Source organism: Pyxicephalus adspersus, chromosome 6 (assembly GCF_032062135.1).
Source record: "Pyxicephalus adspersus chromosome 6, UCB_Pads_2.0, whole genome shotgun sequence".
In the NCBI taxonomy this organism is placed as follows: Eukaryota; Metazoa; Chordata; class Amphibia; order Anura; family Pyxicephalidae; genus Pyxicephalus; species Pyxicephalus adspersus.
The window spans coordinates 48104604-48120469 of NC_092863.1; the positions used below are offsets into that span (position 1 = coordinate 48104604).

The 15866-nt window shown below is 36.2% G+C and overlaps 1 protein-coding gene across 1 annotated transcript in view; it reads left to right on the forward strand.

Moving 5' to 3' along the window:
• ZDHHC8 (zDHHC palmitoyltransferase 8) overlaps positions 1-15866 on the forward strand; it is a 45986-nt gene that overhangs the window by 10438 nt on the left and 19682 nt on the right. The window contains exon 2 of the mRNA XM_072413927.1: positions 14716-14837. Within this exon, the coding sequence (XP_072270028.1) occupies positions 14716-14837 (122 nt within the window). The remainder of the gene's footprint in view (positions 1-14715; positions 14838-15866) is intronic.

Sequence of the window (15866 nt, forward strand, 5' to 3'; positions counted from 1 at the left end):
AAAAAACTTGCAAATATATTTGTGAACAAACACCTTATTTTAGAATTCAAACTAATCCTGCTACAAAAGATTTAAGTGAAACAAGTTGTATTTTGAGTGCTGTGCTATCTATACCAAATCAAAGAATATTTTACCCACCCTCCTGCAGTTTGAATTTTCTGATAATAGCAGATATCTACATCATAATAACTAGTTTTATGAGTCATTGTTATCCCACATAAACAAAAAGTAAATGATTCAACATTACCCTACACTTTCAAGTCAAAGATGTGTGGATCACATTCTATTTACCCTCGTCTTTTTAAATCAGATGACTCTTTTGCAATTAAATACATTTATTGGAAATTTTTTTTAATTACACTTTCCTTGCTCCATTAAGGGTGCTCACATCTTCTGTTAATGCAGGAAGTTGTACAGAGCTGCAGATGGGAAGCTTGGTTTTCTTAGAAAAGATTACAAGCAGGTAAGCATGTTTTAATGGAGAAAAGACATGACCTGGCCCTTCTGCAATAAAAATCCTACCTGTTCGCAATTTTAAAATGTGGAGCAATAGTTGTTTGTAATATGCGATCCCCCCCTAAAAAATCTATAATGTATCCAGTCAGCCAGGACCCCGTTTTAATATTTATAAGATATTATTTAACAGAAAGGGATTTGATCTTTAAATGGCCTTATTATTCCTATAAAAATATTTTTTTTTATTTTTTTTAGCCACATTGTATAGCTAGATAGACATATTTTTTAACTAAATCAACTTCCTGGTTCAGCAATTCAACTTTCTGTGGGTCCGTTCATTATCTTTTTTGAAAGATGGTAGGAGGCAGCAGATTTGTGGTGTGTTTTTTATTTTATTTATTTTGTGGACATTCAGTGCATTGCCCAGAGGCAGAGGCAATGTGAAAATTTGTAGAGAATATATACTTATGCTCACTGCTAAAAAGGAAAAATGAAATATTACACACAGAATATCTTATCAAGTTAGTTCAATTAGACTGTTGAAATGCAACCGATATGGTTGATACCTGCAATCGGCAAGCCATCCCCTGCTCACTTCCCATGGTACTTCTCTCAAGTCTGTTGATTGCTTACTGTGACACCGAGCACTGCACTGTGGTAAGGAGTGAGGAACAGGCATATCCAGAGGTATCTGGAATAATACCTGCATGGCCTTAAACAGGGGCAAGAACTCTTGTAAAAATAACAGCAGGCAATGCATTGGTGTGATGGGGTTTTAAAACGAATAATGAGTTATTCTGTTCACTTTTCCTCCTTTTCCTGTCCGTCTCACCCCACCTTACAGTTGAGGTGGCGCCATACAAAGAAAATACATAATACAGAAATACATAAGCTTCCGTAGTGTTGTGTGCATCCTGTAAAGTCCATCTACAGCCTCTAGTTTTTACCTCCCACTGATAAAAAACAAAAAACAGCTTTATTTGTAGCAGGGCTTTTACATAATTTCCTTAAGTTCTTGCAGACTGAGCAATCAGCTGACAAACTAAAATGGCTAATCAATTTTAAGGCAGGCAATAGTGACAGAATACAACGGCATCAAAGGTGACAATGCTGCAAAAAGAAGATAGTAGCCACTGTTAACATTGGAACTGCCAATGAACAAATATGTTGTTGGTTGTTTCAGGGTTTACTTAGAAAAAAAAATGGATTTACTTGTATGGACAACCTAATCACATATGATGTAGATTTCCTAGGTTCACCATATTTAAAGCAGAACTAATTTAGTATATTAGTATTAATATATTATGAAATAGAATCCAAACAGGTTGGTCCTTTATTGCAGAAGGGGCAAACAATTTTCCTTCTGCAATGAAATACTTACTTGCCTGATCACTTTTTTCCCCATTTCATTCACCTGTCCTTGCTGCGTTGTGGTTCTGTCATCTGCATCCAGTCTTGCTCCAGGTTCCCAGTCTTCAGCTACCTTGGACAGGCTGGAATGATGTAACTCCCATGCATACCCAGCATGGTAAACTGAGTATAAATAGAAGAAAAGGTTTGTGAACTGGTAGGTTAGTTTAAAAGGGACATAATCTGTTCCATCTGCTATGGTATATCAGACAGATTGCTCATTGGCTAGCACTCTGGCCTTTGCAGCACTAGATCCCAGGTTCAAATTTCACCCAGGACACAATCTGCACAGAATTTGTATGTTCTCCCTGTGTTTGCGTGGGTTTCTTCTGGGCAATCCAGTATCCCCCCACATCCCAAGAACATGCAGCCAGGGTAATTGGCTTTCTCCCAAATTGCCCTTAAACTGTGGTAATGACATATGACTGAGGTAGGGACATAAGATTGTGAGCTTCTTTGAGGGACAACTAGTGACATGACTATGGACTTGTGCCGTGTAGTATGTCGGCACTATATAAGTTATTAATAATAATGCCAGGCACCTATTGAGTCTCTACACTTTAGTTTTTTTTCATCTGAAGTTATGCAAGCATCTAAGAGGTGAAAGAAAAAAGGTACCTAAACTCTTTTGGTGCTTACTATTCTTCAATCAATTCATATTGTGTGTGATTTGCAGTGTCTGCAGAGATGTGAGATCCATGCTGTGATATATGTCAGGCCTCCACCTGAGGGCTACAGCCTCTGTTGTTGAAAAATGAATATTTACCTCTCTATATGTCAGCAAGTACTTGCAAAATAAAGATGTGTTTACCCCAGGCTCTATATTCTGGTAATCCTCTTTAATCAAATCTTGAAAGGTCAAAAGAATATTTAAAGCTCTTTTCAAAAAATGGAATAGGAATCAACTGATGGATTTTTTTTAACATTCATGTTATTCCCAAATCTAAACTGATACTTTCTATAAAGTCTACAAATTGAAAGTTTTGGTATCAATAAATAAACTAATATTACTCATAATGAAAAATGAGTTTCTGACATTTCTGTGCTGTTTATTGCTACTTTGTGTTTCTGTAGCATATTTATTGTTATTACTATATGGCTATTTTCATATACACTTTTTGATCATATGAATATTTAATATTTGCGCTTTGCAGCCAGCAAATAGAGCTCTCTTCCAGGGTCTATTATCTGTGAAGTCAGGAAGATACTGTGATTAAAATAAACCTGATTGCCGAGGTATTAGGGAAGGCGGCACTTCCTCATTCATATTTATCCTTGAGCACCCTACAAAACCAGATTAGTAATACTAATCAGTCATTCAGTTTTACCAGTGTCTTTGATCTTCATTTACTTCTGAGTGTTCCTCACTTAGTATTTTGGTTCTTCCTGCTATGTCACTACAGGACACAGACGTAATCTAGCAGGTGCAACCCCAATGTACAGTTGAGGGGGCTGTATTCAAGGCAAATGCTTTAAAAAGTCTGAAACCCAAAGTTGATATGTATTTGGGTGTAGCTGTGCGCACCTATCAACACATCCAGGACCTCTTGTGACTTTTAGTTTCTTGTTGACTGATTGAGGTCCTTAAATTGCTTATCAGCTAATTCCCATGATTACAAGTCTCCTAGCGCTACTCATGTAGACACTTTATTGTAGGGATGTTGGGAAATCCAGTCTGCCATTTCTTGTTCATTCTACTTTGGTTGTTGCATAATATTAGAGATAAAAGGAAATAGATTTTAAACCACAATTGAGCATATTTCTGTAAACTGTTTGAATTCACTTATCAACCTGGTTGCTATTATAATTTGTCTTGTTCTATTTTGGGTTTAGTTGAACTTTAATACACTGGGTGCTATGTACCCAGCTACACTTTTATTCTAAGAGTCATTATTATGTTGGAAAAAAGGCAACACGGGATCAGTGCAGCTTAGATGTGTATATTGGCTTTGCAACAATTGTGCTATTTTCATATAAAATTGGATACAGTTAGAAAACACATAGTGTGCAATGAATTTAGAATTTCCCCTAGGCAGTAGCCTGGGCGACAGATTTTACAAGTGCCAAACAAATAATGACTTTCCCAAAATGTCAGCTTGATTTAAATGTATTGAACTGCAGATTTAAAATGGAAATAAACCTAAAAAAAGAAGTGTGAGCAGGTGAGTTCTTTATTACTGAAAGAAACAAATTTACCTGACTGTTTGCATTCTTTTCTGTTATGTACATTGAGCTGTGCATGCACATTACCCCATAACATCTTTTAAGTTATTAACAGGGTCATTTGTCTCACCCCGCAGGCATGCTGTGTCTCCTTCACTCTCCACATCTTTAGGTCCTGCCACTGTTCAAGTTTTCTAAAATATGCCCCTTTCTGTAAAACTTATGTAAAAGTTTTTAACCCTTTCTGTTTGCAAAGATTGTTTTCTTACCTAACTAGAGTTATGGCCATCTATAGACACCATAATTTGTCCTCCTACATCTTTACTCTAACAGTTCTACTATTTTTGAGGAAACCTTAGTAAGTGAACCCTTGGTGGGGTAAGGGTTTGGTATTTAGTGAAGATTTCAATGGGAGTTCAATTGAAGTTTTAGTTTTAAAGAATTAGCACAGAGTAAAAGCAACCTCAAAGTTTGATGAAGTGTCCCTATTCCTGATGAGTTGTACTTAATAGGAATCCAGTCCATGTATATACAGTAGCTGATTTGGTGAACAGAAGTCTCAAAATAACCAGGAATTAGCTTTGCCATACCCACGTACCTCTGTCATCTCACTCCATGCAGGATGTCAGCCTGGCCTGTTTTGAGGGATAAATCTGGTATGGATTTTGTGATTTGATCTGCCTACCTCTCAGATCCTTTCAGTTAAAATTTGGAATCTTCTTGAATATATTTATGATAAATTTCTTTGTGTGCAGTTTTATATACACATAGGGCCTGATTTTTTTAAAGCTCTCCACAACTGGTACGCTTTCATTAGTAAAGCTGGGTGATCCAGTAAACCTGGAATGAATTTCTTTAAAGTCATTTGCTATTTGTTAGCATATGTGTTCAATTCTGGACCAGATCCATTCCAGGTTTGCTAGATCACCCAGGTTTACTGGTAAAAGTGTATCGTCTCCAGTCTTGGAGAGCTTTAATAACTCAGACCCATAATGTATATAGCTAATACTAAAGTTCTTTATCCAGTATGTGAAGGTAAATAGCAAATCGTAGGTTGCGTTTTACATGCATTTGATTTACACCTCTCACTGCATTACAAAATACAACATTTTTATTTCCTTAACATTGCAACATGTTTCAGTTTTGCATAATCCGCTGTGACTATGCCTATTAGAACCATTAGGCTTGGTTTGCATTAGTCTTGCATTAACAACGCAGGGCAATGCACATTGTGTGAATGAGTCCTTGGTGCCAACACAATAGCCCTTTGTGAAAATCAGTGAGAGTATAAGAACACTTAGGACAGTATTACTACTTTTTCATTCTGTTGTACCTCCCTTTTAGTAATCATCAGTCAACATGTTTGCAATGTCCCATCCCCTTTTTTTAACAAAATATTTGTATTTTTATTAAGCAAAAAAAAAGCTGAATCTGTACCATTTAACACTGCATGCATACATTGCTTGTAGACAATGGATGTCCCACTGGTGCCTTGAGGATTTTCTACAGCTCACTTTTCCATTGATCCCTACAGACTCTGGTATGACATCATTCTTAATTGGACCAAGATGGCCAACTTGTAGGATAAATGTAACTCTCCAGACAGGAACTGTGTTTGTGATATATATATATATATATATATATATATATATATATATATATATATATATATATATATATATATATATAATGTGTGTATACCGGTATGTGTATATTTTGTTAGGATCTGCATATGTAAATATATATCAGAAAACCAGTACTGTGAAAGTACAGAGGCTGCCAAAAAAAGCTAGTTGTCTGACCAGAAGGAAGTATACAGATCAGTTCTCTGACCTCAACCGATGTTCTTGTGCTATGATCCTGATCTATGTGCTTGTTCTTGGTCAGTCACTTAAGTGCTGGAGTTGAAGAGAGATAGACAGCAAGCATTCTTTATGGTTTGTATTGGCAGACCCTTTTTTTCTTTAATCAAAGTTTAGAGAATGCAACTGAAAATCTGGATCACTTCACCATTTCATATATTATGTGCTACTGTTTTTTTTTCCTTTGTCTGACAGCAAGGCTTCGCACAAAGATAAAGATGGAAGGAGCCCCATTAGGCACATGCAAATTCAGAGCATCTGTCACCTCTAGTTAAAAATAGAAGCTGGTAGCAGAGCCTGCAGGCTAGCATGGTCTATCACACATACCTACTTCTTGTTGATAGGGTGACCCTGTTGTTGGGATGTCAGAAAAATAAAACTGCTAATGGCCTAACTTTAATACTGTTTTAAATCTGCCCTTGTGGAAGGCTTCACCCAGGCTGTACCCACACATACAGTTGCATTAGTCTGCTGCATTTACCAATGCTGTTACTTGGAAAACTCCTAGCACAACCTTTTAACTATTTACTGCAACTAACATTTTAAACCTTGAAATAAAGAAGCAATAATTTGTAAGTTAGGACTGTGAATGAGTTAACAGCAGTGATTAGTCCATTTCTGTTTAACAAGCTGTGAAATATTCCAGACAGACCAAGATTGGGTTTCAATGAGATCACAGCAGCTGCAGGGGAAATTTTAACCTTTTCGTTGCCACTGCTATGTGAGTAATAAAGAACAATTCTCCCTTTTTTTACCCCCCCTTTGCCTGGCAAAAGAAAGTAATGATTAACTATTGGCTACCTGCTCTCCATTTTCTGTAGGGAGATATTTTCTTTTTTTGTTTGGCTGCTGTGTCTTTATATCTTTGGATTCTAAGTTAGATGTACATGAGCAGGGTCTCTCATGTTTATGGTTCTTGTGTGTTGGTTTCCTTTGGAGCAAGTTAAATGTGACTGAAAAGTTGTAACTTCCACTGATAATGAACTTATTGTTGATTTGGGGAAGGGGTGCAGATCCTGTAATTAAATATTCACATTTATAGGTTATCTCAAGTCCTACCTATAACCATAAAGACCGTTTCCTGGATTTATAATTTAAAGGAACAGGTAGTGCTTGCGACCGTGGTTTTTTCTGTCATTGGAGAGTAAATACAGCTGCTTTTTTACTTTTCTCATACACAGTGGGGGAAATAATTATTGAACACGTCAACGTGTTCCTCAGTAAATATATTTCTATTGGGGCTATTGACATTAAATTCACACCAGATGTCGGTAACAATTTAAGTAATCCACACATACAAAGAAATCAAAACAAATATGTCCACAAATTAGGTTGTGTAATAAGTTGGAATGGCACAGGGAATAAGTATTGAACACTCTTAATAAAATTCATTCAATACCGAGTAGAAGAGCCTTTGTTGGTAGGGACATCTTCAAGATGCCTCCTGTATAAAGAAACTAGTCGCAGGCATTGCTTAGGTGTAATTTTGGTTCATTCTTACACACAAACTGTCAAATCTTGAAGGTTCTTGGGTCCTCTGCTATGGACTCTGATCTTCTTTTCATAGATTTTCAATTGGATTCAAGTTGGATGATTGACTGGGCCTTTCTAGCAGCTTTATTATCTTTCTCTGAAACCAATTGAGAGTTTCCTTGGCTGTATGTTTGGGATCATTATCTTGGTGAAATATTCACTCTCATTTCATATTCAGGTATCCTAGTAGATAGCAGCAAATTCCTATTGAAAATGTCCCGGTACACCTCTCCATTTGTCGTTTCTTGAATTGAAGGGAAGTTGTTATGCTGAAAAACAGCCCCACACCATGATGTTCCCACCTCCAAACTTCACTGTTGGTATGGTGTTTTTTTTAGGTGACGTGCAGTGCCATTTCTCCTCCAAACTATTTTCTCCTACTAGTTCACTGACTTTTTCAAATGTTGTGCATTAAATTTTAGGAAGCTTTAGAAATATTTTTTCTTAGTAGTGGAGTCCTGTGTAGTGAGTGTGCATAGAGGCCATGTCGAGGCATTACTTATTTTGTTTTCTTTGAAAAAATTCTCCTTGCTAATTCCAGGTCTTTCTGAAGCTCTCCGCAAATGATCCTTGGCTCTTGGACAACTCTCCTCCTGATTATTCTTTTGGAGCACCTGGCTGTTTAGGGTGAACTGATGCTCTTTTCACTTCCAGATTATGGCCTCAACGGTGCTCAATGGATCATTCGGAGGCTTAGAAATTCATCTGTAACCAATGCCATCAGTATGTTTTGCAACAAAAAGGTTGTGAGAGAGCTCTTAACTTTTACCCTTCATGAGATGCTTCTTGTGTGATACCTTGGTAATGAGAAACCTTTTTTTAGTCCATCAGTTAGGACCTAACCAGATGATATTATTTGCACTGACAGGAGTCCATATTGCTTTCTAAATACTAACAGATTTCAGCAGGTTTCTTGGCTTTCCATGCCTTTTTGCACATCTTTTCTTGTGCCCAATACTTATTTCTTGTGCATTTATACACATAACTTAATTTATTTGTTTTGATTTCTTTGTGTGTGTGAAATACTTGGGTTGTTACCGACATCTGGTCAAAATTTCATATCAATAGCCGTATTAGAAATATATTTACGGAGAAAAACATTGACATGTTCAATAATTATTTCTGCCACTGGAGTAGGACTGGCAGAAAAAAAAATATAGCAAAAAGTCTGTTTATATCACAAAATTTTAAAATGACCTGCAGAAATCTGTAGTACAGCTGAACTGATCTCTCGCAATTACACAATGCCACAACTGAATCGTGTAACTGTAACTATCGGCAATTAGTCATTTCTCTGCTATTGTATAGATATAAAGAAGAGCAGATTATTTGCTGCTTCATTTAGCATAGCCAATAAATCACCAACACCAATTAAGGGCCTATTTGTACCTATACTCTGCTATTGCAAATCATGTGATGATTTGCATTTTATAGATTAGAACCGGCTACATTGAAAATGGGATTTCAACTTGCATTTCATTCTGTAAAGGCTCATTCACACCAGTAGTACTGGGTGTTACACTTTAATGCCGTTTATTCTGAGTGGCACTCCAATTCTTTTGAAGTGTGTTGCACTGCCAAAAATGCTTCATGCTTTGGATATTGTAACATTTTAGGCAGCCCGTTTAAATCAATAGGCTACCTTTACACACTGTGCACTTATGTGAGCGGCCCTAAAATTCTTTACAGCAATAAAACATAATTAGGAATAGCTCTCCAAGTGTGCAATTGGCTAATAATCTCCTTCAGTAGCAGAAAAGAGCAATTTTGGCACTAGGTAATCTCTTCAATCTGAGATAAAAAATCAGTGTGGTGGCCCTGGACATAGCAGTGGCAAAAATCAAGTACTATTTAGGGCAGGTTTATGCTGTTTAGTGATACATTTTTGTTAATAGGGCCCTCCTGAGGAATAGAATATCACCTGGGAGTGCTCAATGCCATATCTATGCTTGAACAGGCAACAGAAAGCAGAACTTTAGGATAGTTTGTACGTTGGTCAATTTTCCAGCCTCCATTGCCCTCAGTAAATCTTCAAGATACTCTGTTTCGCAGTGCAGTGTCACTCATTACCATATTGCAGGAAGGCAGGCAGGCATTAAAATGAAATAAGGGTTTTCACTGCTGTGCTTTATGGTCCCTAAATAAAGTAACCCACAGTTGTTGCTGTAATTGAAGTCCATATGGTGTATTGGGGGTGTGCCATTCAAAGTGTTTTTGTCTATATGCCAAAATAGAAGACTAAAGGGGTAATTTAACTTAAAGCACTGTTTCTTTAGCTAGGCTATACTGTAAACTTGTTTTTCCCTACTCTACTTCAGGTGCTGTGTATCCAGTCATAAAGAGTTTTTTTCATCCAAGGCTTAAGATATGTTCACCTTAACATAATGAATACATATTATGTGACCTAGTCCTGAGTCACTTAATAGCTTCAATCATTGCACAGAATAGGAGATATTATGAATTCAAGTTCTTGTACTTCTGCATATTTTCCTTCATATTCATCCACACAAAAGTCAGGAAATAACTTCCATTACCCATAGAAACAATTATAAAGGAAACCTATGTAGAGAAAAATACAGGGACTGCTGTGGTGATCTCATGGTTTAAAGCCACTGAATTGAAAGCAGCTTTCACATCATAAGAGCGGCCTTTTCTGGCTGCATGCTTACCAGAGTTACTGACTGAAAGCATTGAAAATCACACTCCACCAACTAACATTTTCTGCACAGCACGGGTTCTCATGAAGGAATAGTGTTTTGTATTGCACATGTCATAATGCTTGCACTAACAGATTAGAAGTCTGGAGGAATTTTGCGTTGGGGTTCTACAATGTGTTTAGGCTCCTTTTATTCAGACGTTCAGTGAAATCTGCAGGTTACAGTAGGTTTTTTTGATTACCTAAACCAAATTGTAGTTTGGATTTTGCAGTTGTGAGCCCATGGAGTCATGCAACCAAATCCTCTTGATTAGTTAAGTAACAGGTATATTTCCTAAGTAATAATTTTATTTAAATTATAAAACAGTCAGCAGAAATCTATTGGGCCAAAGTGTCTGTAAAATAAAACTAGCCTACTGTCCTTCCAGAAATGAGTGCAGCTGCTATATTTTCATAACCAGATGGACGATGGACAGATATATATATATATATATATATATATATATATATATATATATAATGATTAGATTAGAGAGAGATATTTGGCTGGAGTTTAGCTTTAAGAGAACTGCTAATAGCTTCTTGTAAGCTTTGCAATTGTTCTGGAGACAGAATGTTCTTCAACAAAATAACCTTTTATCTGAGTTATGTAATACAAATTGATCAAAAAGAAGCAAGCTTTGTCACATTATTTTGTGCAACAACTTCTTCCTATGCCAGAGTGTGTGAGATTGAAGCTGCATTAAGCTCGGAAAGAGGGTGATTTGTAACCAGGACTAGTCAGATAAGAATACCTATGGAATATAAATGGAACCATGAAAAGTAGGGGGCATTCAGCAGGCAGGCCGTGTCATTCTCAGTATAATTGAATCCTGTAAGGCTGAATTGTTATATAATGATATATATTGTTACATAAAACATCCTAGTAAAAGTGCTTATATGTTCTTTAAAATCACATATACCAACACAAAGCATCAGTCACGTTTTGCATTTTTGTTTTATTTTTGGTTTTGTTTTTTTTTTTACTATTATTATTATTATTATTAGTCTGATAATCTACTGTAGAGGTTAATAATAGGAAGTGCCTGCTTACTCCACCTTCCTGTTGAATGACCCTTCTGTAGCAGCATGCTAGACTTACTGATACATAGAGACAGTGTGTAGGATCCGCCTGCGCATGTATTGTCTGCTCTTGTTCTCCATGTGTGGGTTGCTGAACTCTGCTGTGTTCTGCTCCAAGCTTTTAACTCATGAAGTGCTTACAGAAGCCTACAAATACTGTAAATAAACATATAATCATTGGCCAATTCCTTAAAAACCCCTTTTGTTTGTACAATCAGTAATAATGTATAATATCATTCTTGTTAGCATTTTTGATTTAAATTAAATACTTTAAAAAAAATCACAATCTGATATCATTTATTTTTTATGTTTTTAATCTTTTCCATATATAAAGAACAATTAGGCTTTCATCCAGTCTTCGGCAGTTCTATCGCTAATGATGATTGTCTATGCACAGCACTAAATTGCGCAGAATTTTATAGCTCTTAAAAATGAATCAAATAGAAAAACTTTTAAAAATCACTATATGTCTGTCTAAAGAGTAAAAACAATAATGTAATTTATTACTAAAAAGTATTTTATTGATGGTAATATTCCCCCAGCATTTTATGAAGGTAGGTACCCCACAGTACTAAATAAAGAAATATATATATATTGTTAGAGGTGTAAGGAAGCCATTGTCGAAATAATTTCTTGTAAGATTTTTATCTATTAGTTCTGTATGAGAAGATTATGCTCAGGCAATGGTCTCCTTTTCATATGTGGGTGTACGCCTTCTACTTTTTAGACAAGAAGGCCATTCTTAAACTATTTCAGCAGTTAAAGGTCAATTTTCCCGTAACCACATTTTCCCATAAAAAAGGATATTCTGTACTCTGCACATTGTATAACCCTGTACAGATGTCTTCAGAATACTTTATTAGTCTTTACAGTGACATTTCTATCTTTACACAGAACATTGGGCAGCACGCATGGTGGCTTAGAGGTTAGCACTCTGGCCTTTGCAGCGCTGGGTCCCAGCTTCAAATCTCAACCAGGACACTATCTGCATGGAGTTTGCAGGTTCTCCCCTTGTTCATGTGGGTTTCCTCCCACATTCCGAAAACATGCAGTTGGCTTCCCCCCAAACTGACCTTAGACTGTATTAATAACATATGACTATGGTAGGGACATTGGATTGTGAGCACCTTTGAGCTAGTAGCATGACTATGGACTTTGTAAAGCCCTGTGTAATATGATGGCGGTATATAAACACAAGATGATAAAAAAATTAATTTGTATCTAGATGAACAAGTATGGTCTGTTCACATGTTGATATACCATGTGTAAAGATAGAAATAGTCCCACTAGATTACCTTTTCCTTTCAGTTAAACACAGAAGTCCACAGTAGGATTCAGAGGCCTGTAACCTTGCCCTTCAATATGCTTTACAATTGTATGTGGTTATTTTAACTTTTTTGGTTGTCAGTATTAATATAATCTAGTAAAAGGCGGGTAAATGTCTGTGCTATGCCCTTGAACGACCGTGAACATTTTCCGCAGATATCAGAATGTTACTGTTGTCAAAATCATTTAATTTACCCACTTGCCTCCTGGGTTGGGGTTTTAATTGTCTATTTGTTTTTATTCTGTTTATTTGCTTTGTGTACAGATTAGTTTAACATTATGTTGTAAAGGAGAGTAAGAACCTGCGGTATGCTATAACATCTGTTACCATTCATATTTCTTAGGTTTTAGGATTTTTAAGTATATATTTTTAATTACCTATAGTATGGATTATCTATTATTAAAATGGCCAGGTATTTTTTTTTTTTTTTTTAACAATTTTAATTAGGCAGATCTTTCATTGCACAAGGAACAGACGATGTTTCAAATAACCTTAGCTGCCTGATCACAATTTTTCAAATATACTCATCTGTCACGGGTGCCACCATCATCTTTCATTTCCTGTTTCTGGTTTCGATCTTCACTTTTCTTGATTGGCCAGAACGATGTAACACCTGTGCGGGAATTCATTCAGTCCCAGCAGCCTCAGGGAGGCCAGAGCATCCCAGCATCCTGTGCTGAGATTAGCCTGTGCTACTGGATTATTTTCTGGGTATATTAGGTATGTGAAATTATTTCTGCAGCAGTTCTGCTTATTCCCTCTAGCTCCAGATATCCAGTCCTGAAAAAAAAAAAAAAACATACCTATGTTTGTAAAATATTAGCATTTTCAAATGAGACGATAGCACAGCTGGCAAGACTAGGCAAATTGTGGTTTTCCAGCTAATGTGCTCTGCCTGACATTACATGCATATATGTGTGTATATTTCCATGAAGTACCTGTAAACCACTCACATTTTATAGTTTAAGTACAAAATCTGCAACCAATTTGTATTTGCCTGTTTTTGCATGTGATTTGCTTAAGTTTATGAATAATGGTATCTATAAGTAATAAATATATTATTACATTTAATGTTATTAAATGCTAACATTATCACTGGATCGGCAATGTTCTCACGTCTGTGAATTGTCTCCTGTAGACTCCTGACAGAGGGATGTAGCAAATTACCATCCTTGAAAGTACAGTATGTCTTTATAGTTGTATTCCCTTCCCAATATTGCATTCTAAGCCACCTCTGCCTCTGTTGTGCCAAACTTGCAAGTTTATAGAAGGCAACATCAAAAGTGTGAGTTTGCTATGGAGGTGGTTGTTCTCAATTGTATAACCAATTACATTTAAATAGTCATACAGGTTTTAAGTTTTGCCGTTATGTGCTTGGCTCATGTATTTGGTGATTGATGCAGTCTTATTCTACTGCTACTTCTGAGTTCCCCTTAAAATTCTAAAAGAGCATTCCTCCTTGTTCTTATTTCTGTATCTGGCTAATTTAGCTGGCCTATTCATTAGTCTAGTCTGTGATATGGAAATTTTGTTTTTGCTGGCTTAAGTCCAAAATATATCAACTGTACGGGATGAAAGAAGATTTTTTTTTTATTAGGTTATATCCTTGGAAGTGTATATATATCACTGGCCCACATCATTTTCTTCATGTTAATGTTCATGTCTATTGTGAATACACAGATACACATACTGCCTTGTTTATTGCCATATGGGAGCATGAGGAGGTTTAAAAGTTGGGCACATGAAGTACCCACTTATCATAAGACACAAACAATTCACTCCGGGTCTTTTTAAAAAGGTTAAGATTTCATTCACCGTACATTGCTGCATTACACAACACATTACGCAGGCTCAATGTAATGGCAACCCGAAATGCATTCTTTATAATAAGCCCAATTCACATTAGTCTGTTGCTATGTGCTAGATTGAAATGAAATATTTAAACACAAGTGCAGCATACAACAAGATGAACAATAATAAATATTTTGGGTTCTCCTATTGAAACATTTCAACATCAACTCAAGTATATTTAAAACGTACCAAACGTGGCACACATGATGAGAATCCAGACTAACTAAATCCTCCAACCAATCCTCATGCTAGGTTTTGTTGTAGTTATATCATAACTGTTTATATTGATAAATATATTATAATTATAATGCCCCAAATCCTTTGCCCTTCCACAGGTGTCCCTGGCTAACCAGAGAAATATCTCCAGCCATCCCGGTGTACAATGGGCTCATGTTCCTTTTTGTCCTGGCAAACTTCAGCATGGCAACCTTTATGGATCCTGGTATCTTCCCAAGAGGTAAGCACTTTGCTTTTTCTAGGGACTTGGCATAGGATGGATCCATTTAAACATTTTATCAATAAATTAACCTCATGCACCATCCTCATCAGATGTGATTTTCCCTCTTTGTGTTTCAGAAATATTGAGTCTTGTAGTAGAAATGTTTAATATTTATCGATTGTGATTTGCAGCAGCTGATTCCCATCTGCTGTATAGGCAGACTCTCAGCGCAGCTAACATCACAGGGAGACCTTGAGCTGAACCCATCGTTGGCTCCATGCAATTAATATTAATAAGACCGCAAGACTTTATGATTAACACAGCTAGGCAGGACACATGTGTTCCACCCAAAGTTAATGATTATGCCAAAATTACCTTACATAGTATATACCCTTCTTTTTCCTCATTACTCCTGTGTTGCTGTACAATTAAAGCATTCATTGTGCAAACAAGTGCAGTTTCAATACTTGGCTCTTTGCCTTTCTGTCATTTTATATTAGAGAGAACACAGGAGGTGAAAAAATATGTGGTGGACAAAATACAATTTTGGCATGAAAAAGCTGAATAAACTATTAGTCATAAATCAGAAGTAGCATGCACTCTTATGTTCCTCCCCAACAAAGAGGTCATGAGTTACTTATCATTAGGTTTTGGCCCTTCACATAATTAGTGTATAAAATAATTGTCTTTGTTAAATTTTATTGGCCATTGTTTTTGAACATGTACTTTTTATTGGGATTATTAAGAATAACAGATACACCTACAGAGTCATGGTAGATATACTTAGGATACACACCTGTGATTGAAAAGAAAGAGACATAAAGAAAAAGGCATAAAAAAACCTATATCCAAGATACTTTAGAACCTAAATAGTGAGATGGGAAAACATAACACATATATTAGAAACTCGAAAAAGAATATGTTCCACCAACACGTGTCTGTTGCAAATCATAATATATATTAACTCAATGACAATCATAGACTCCAATAGCACACTTAACATGAAAAAATCAGCAATGAAGAGTAATTTTTAACATTAGAATAAAT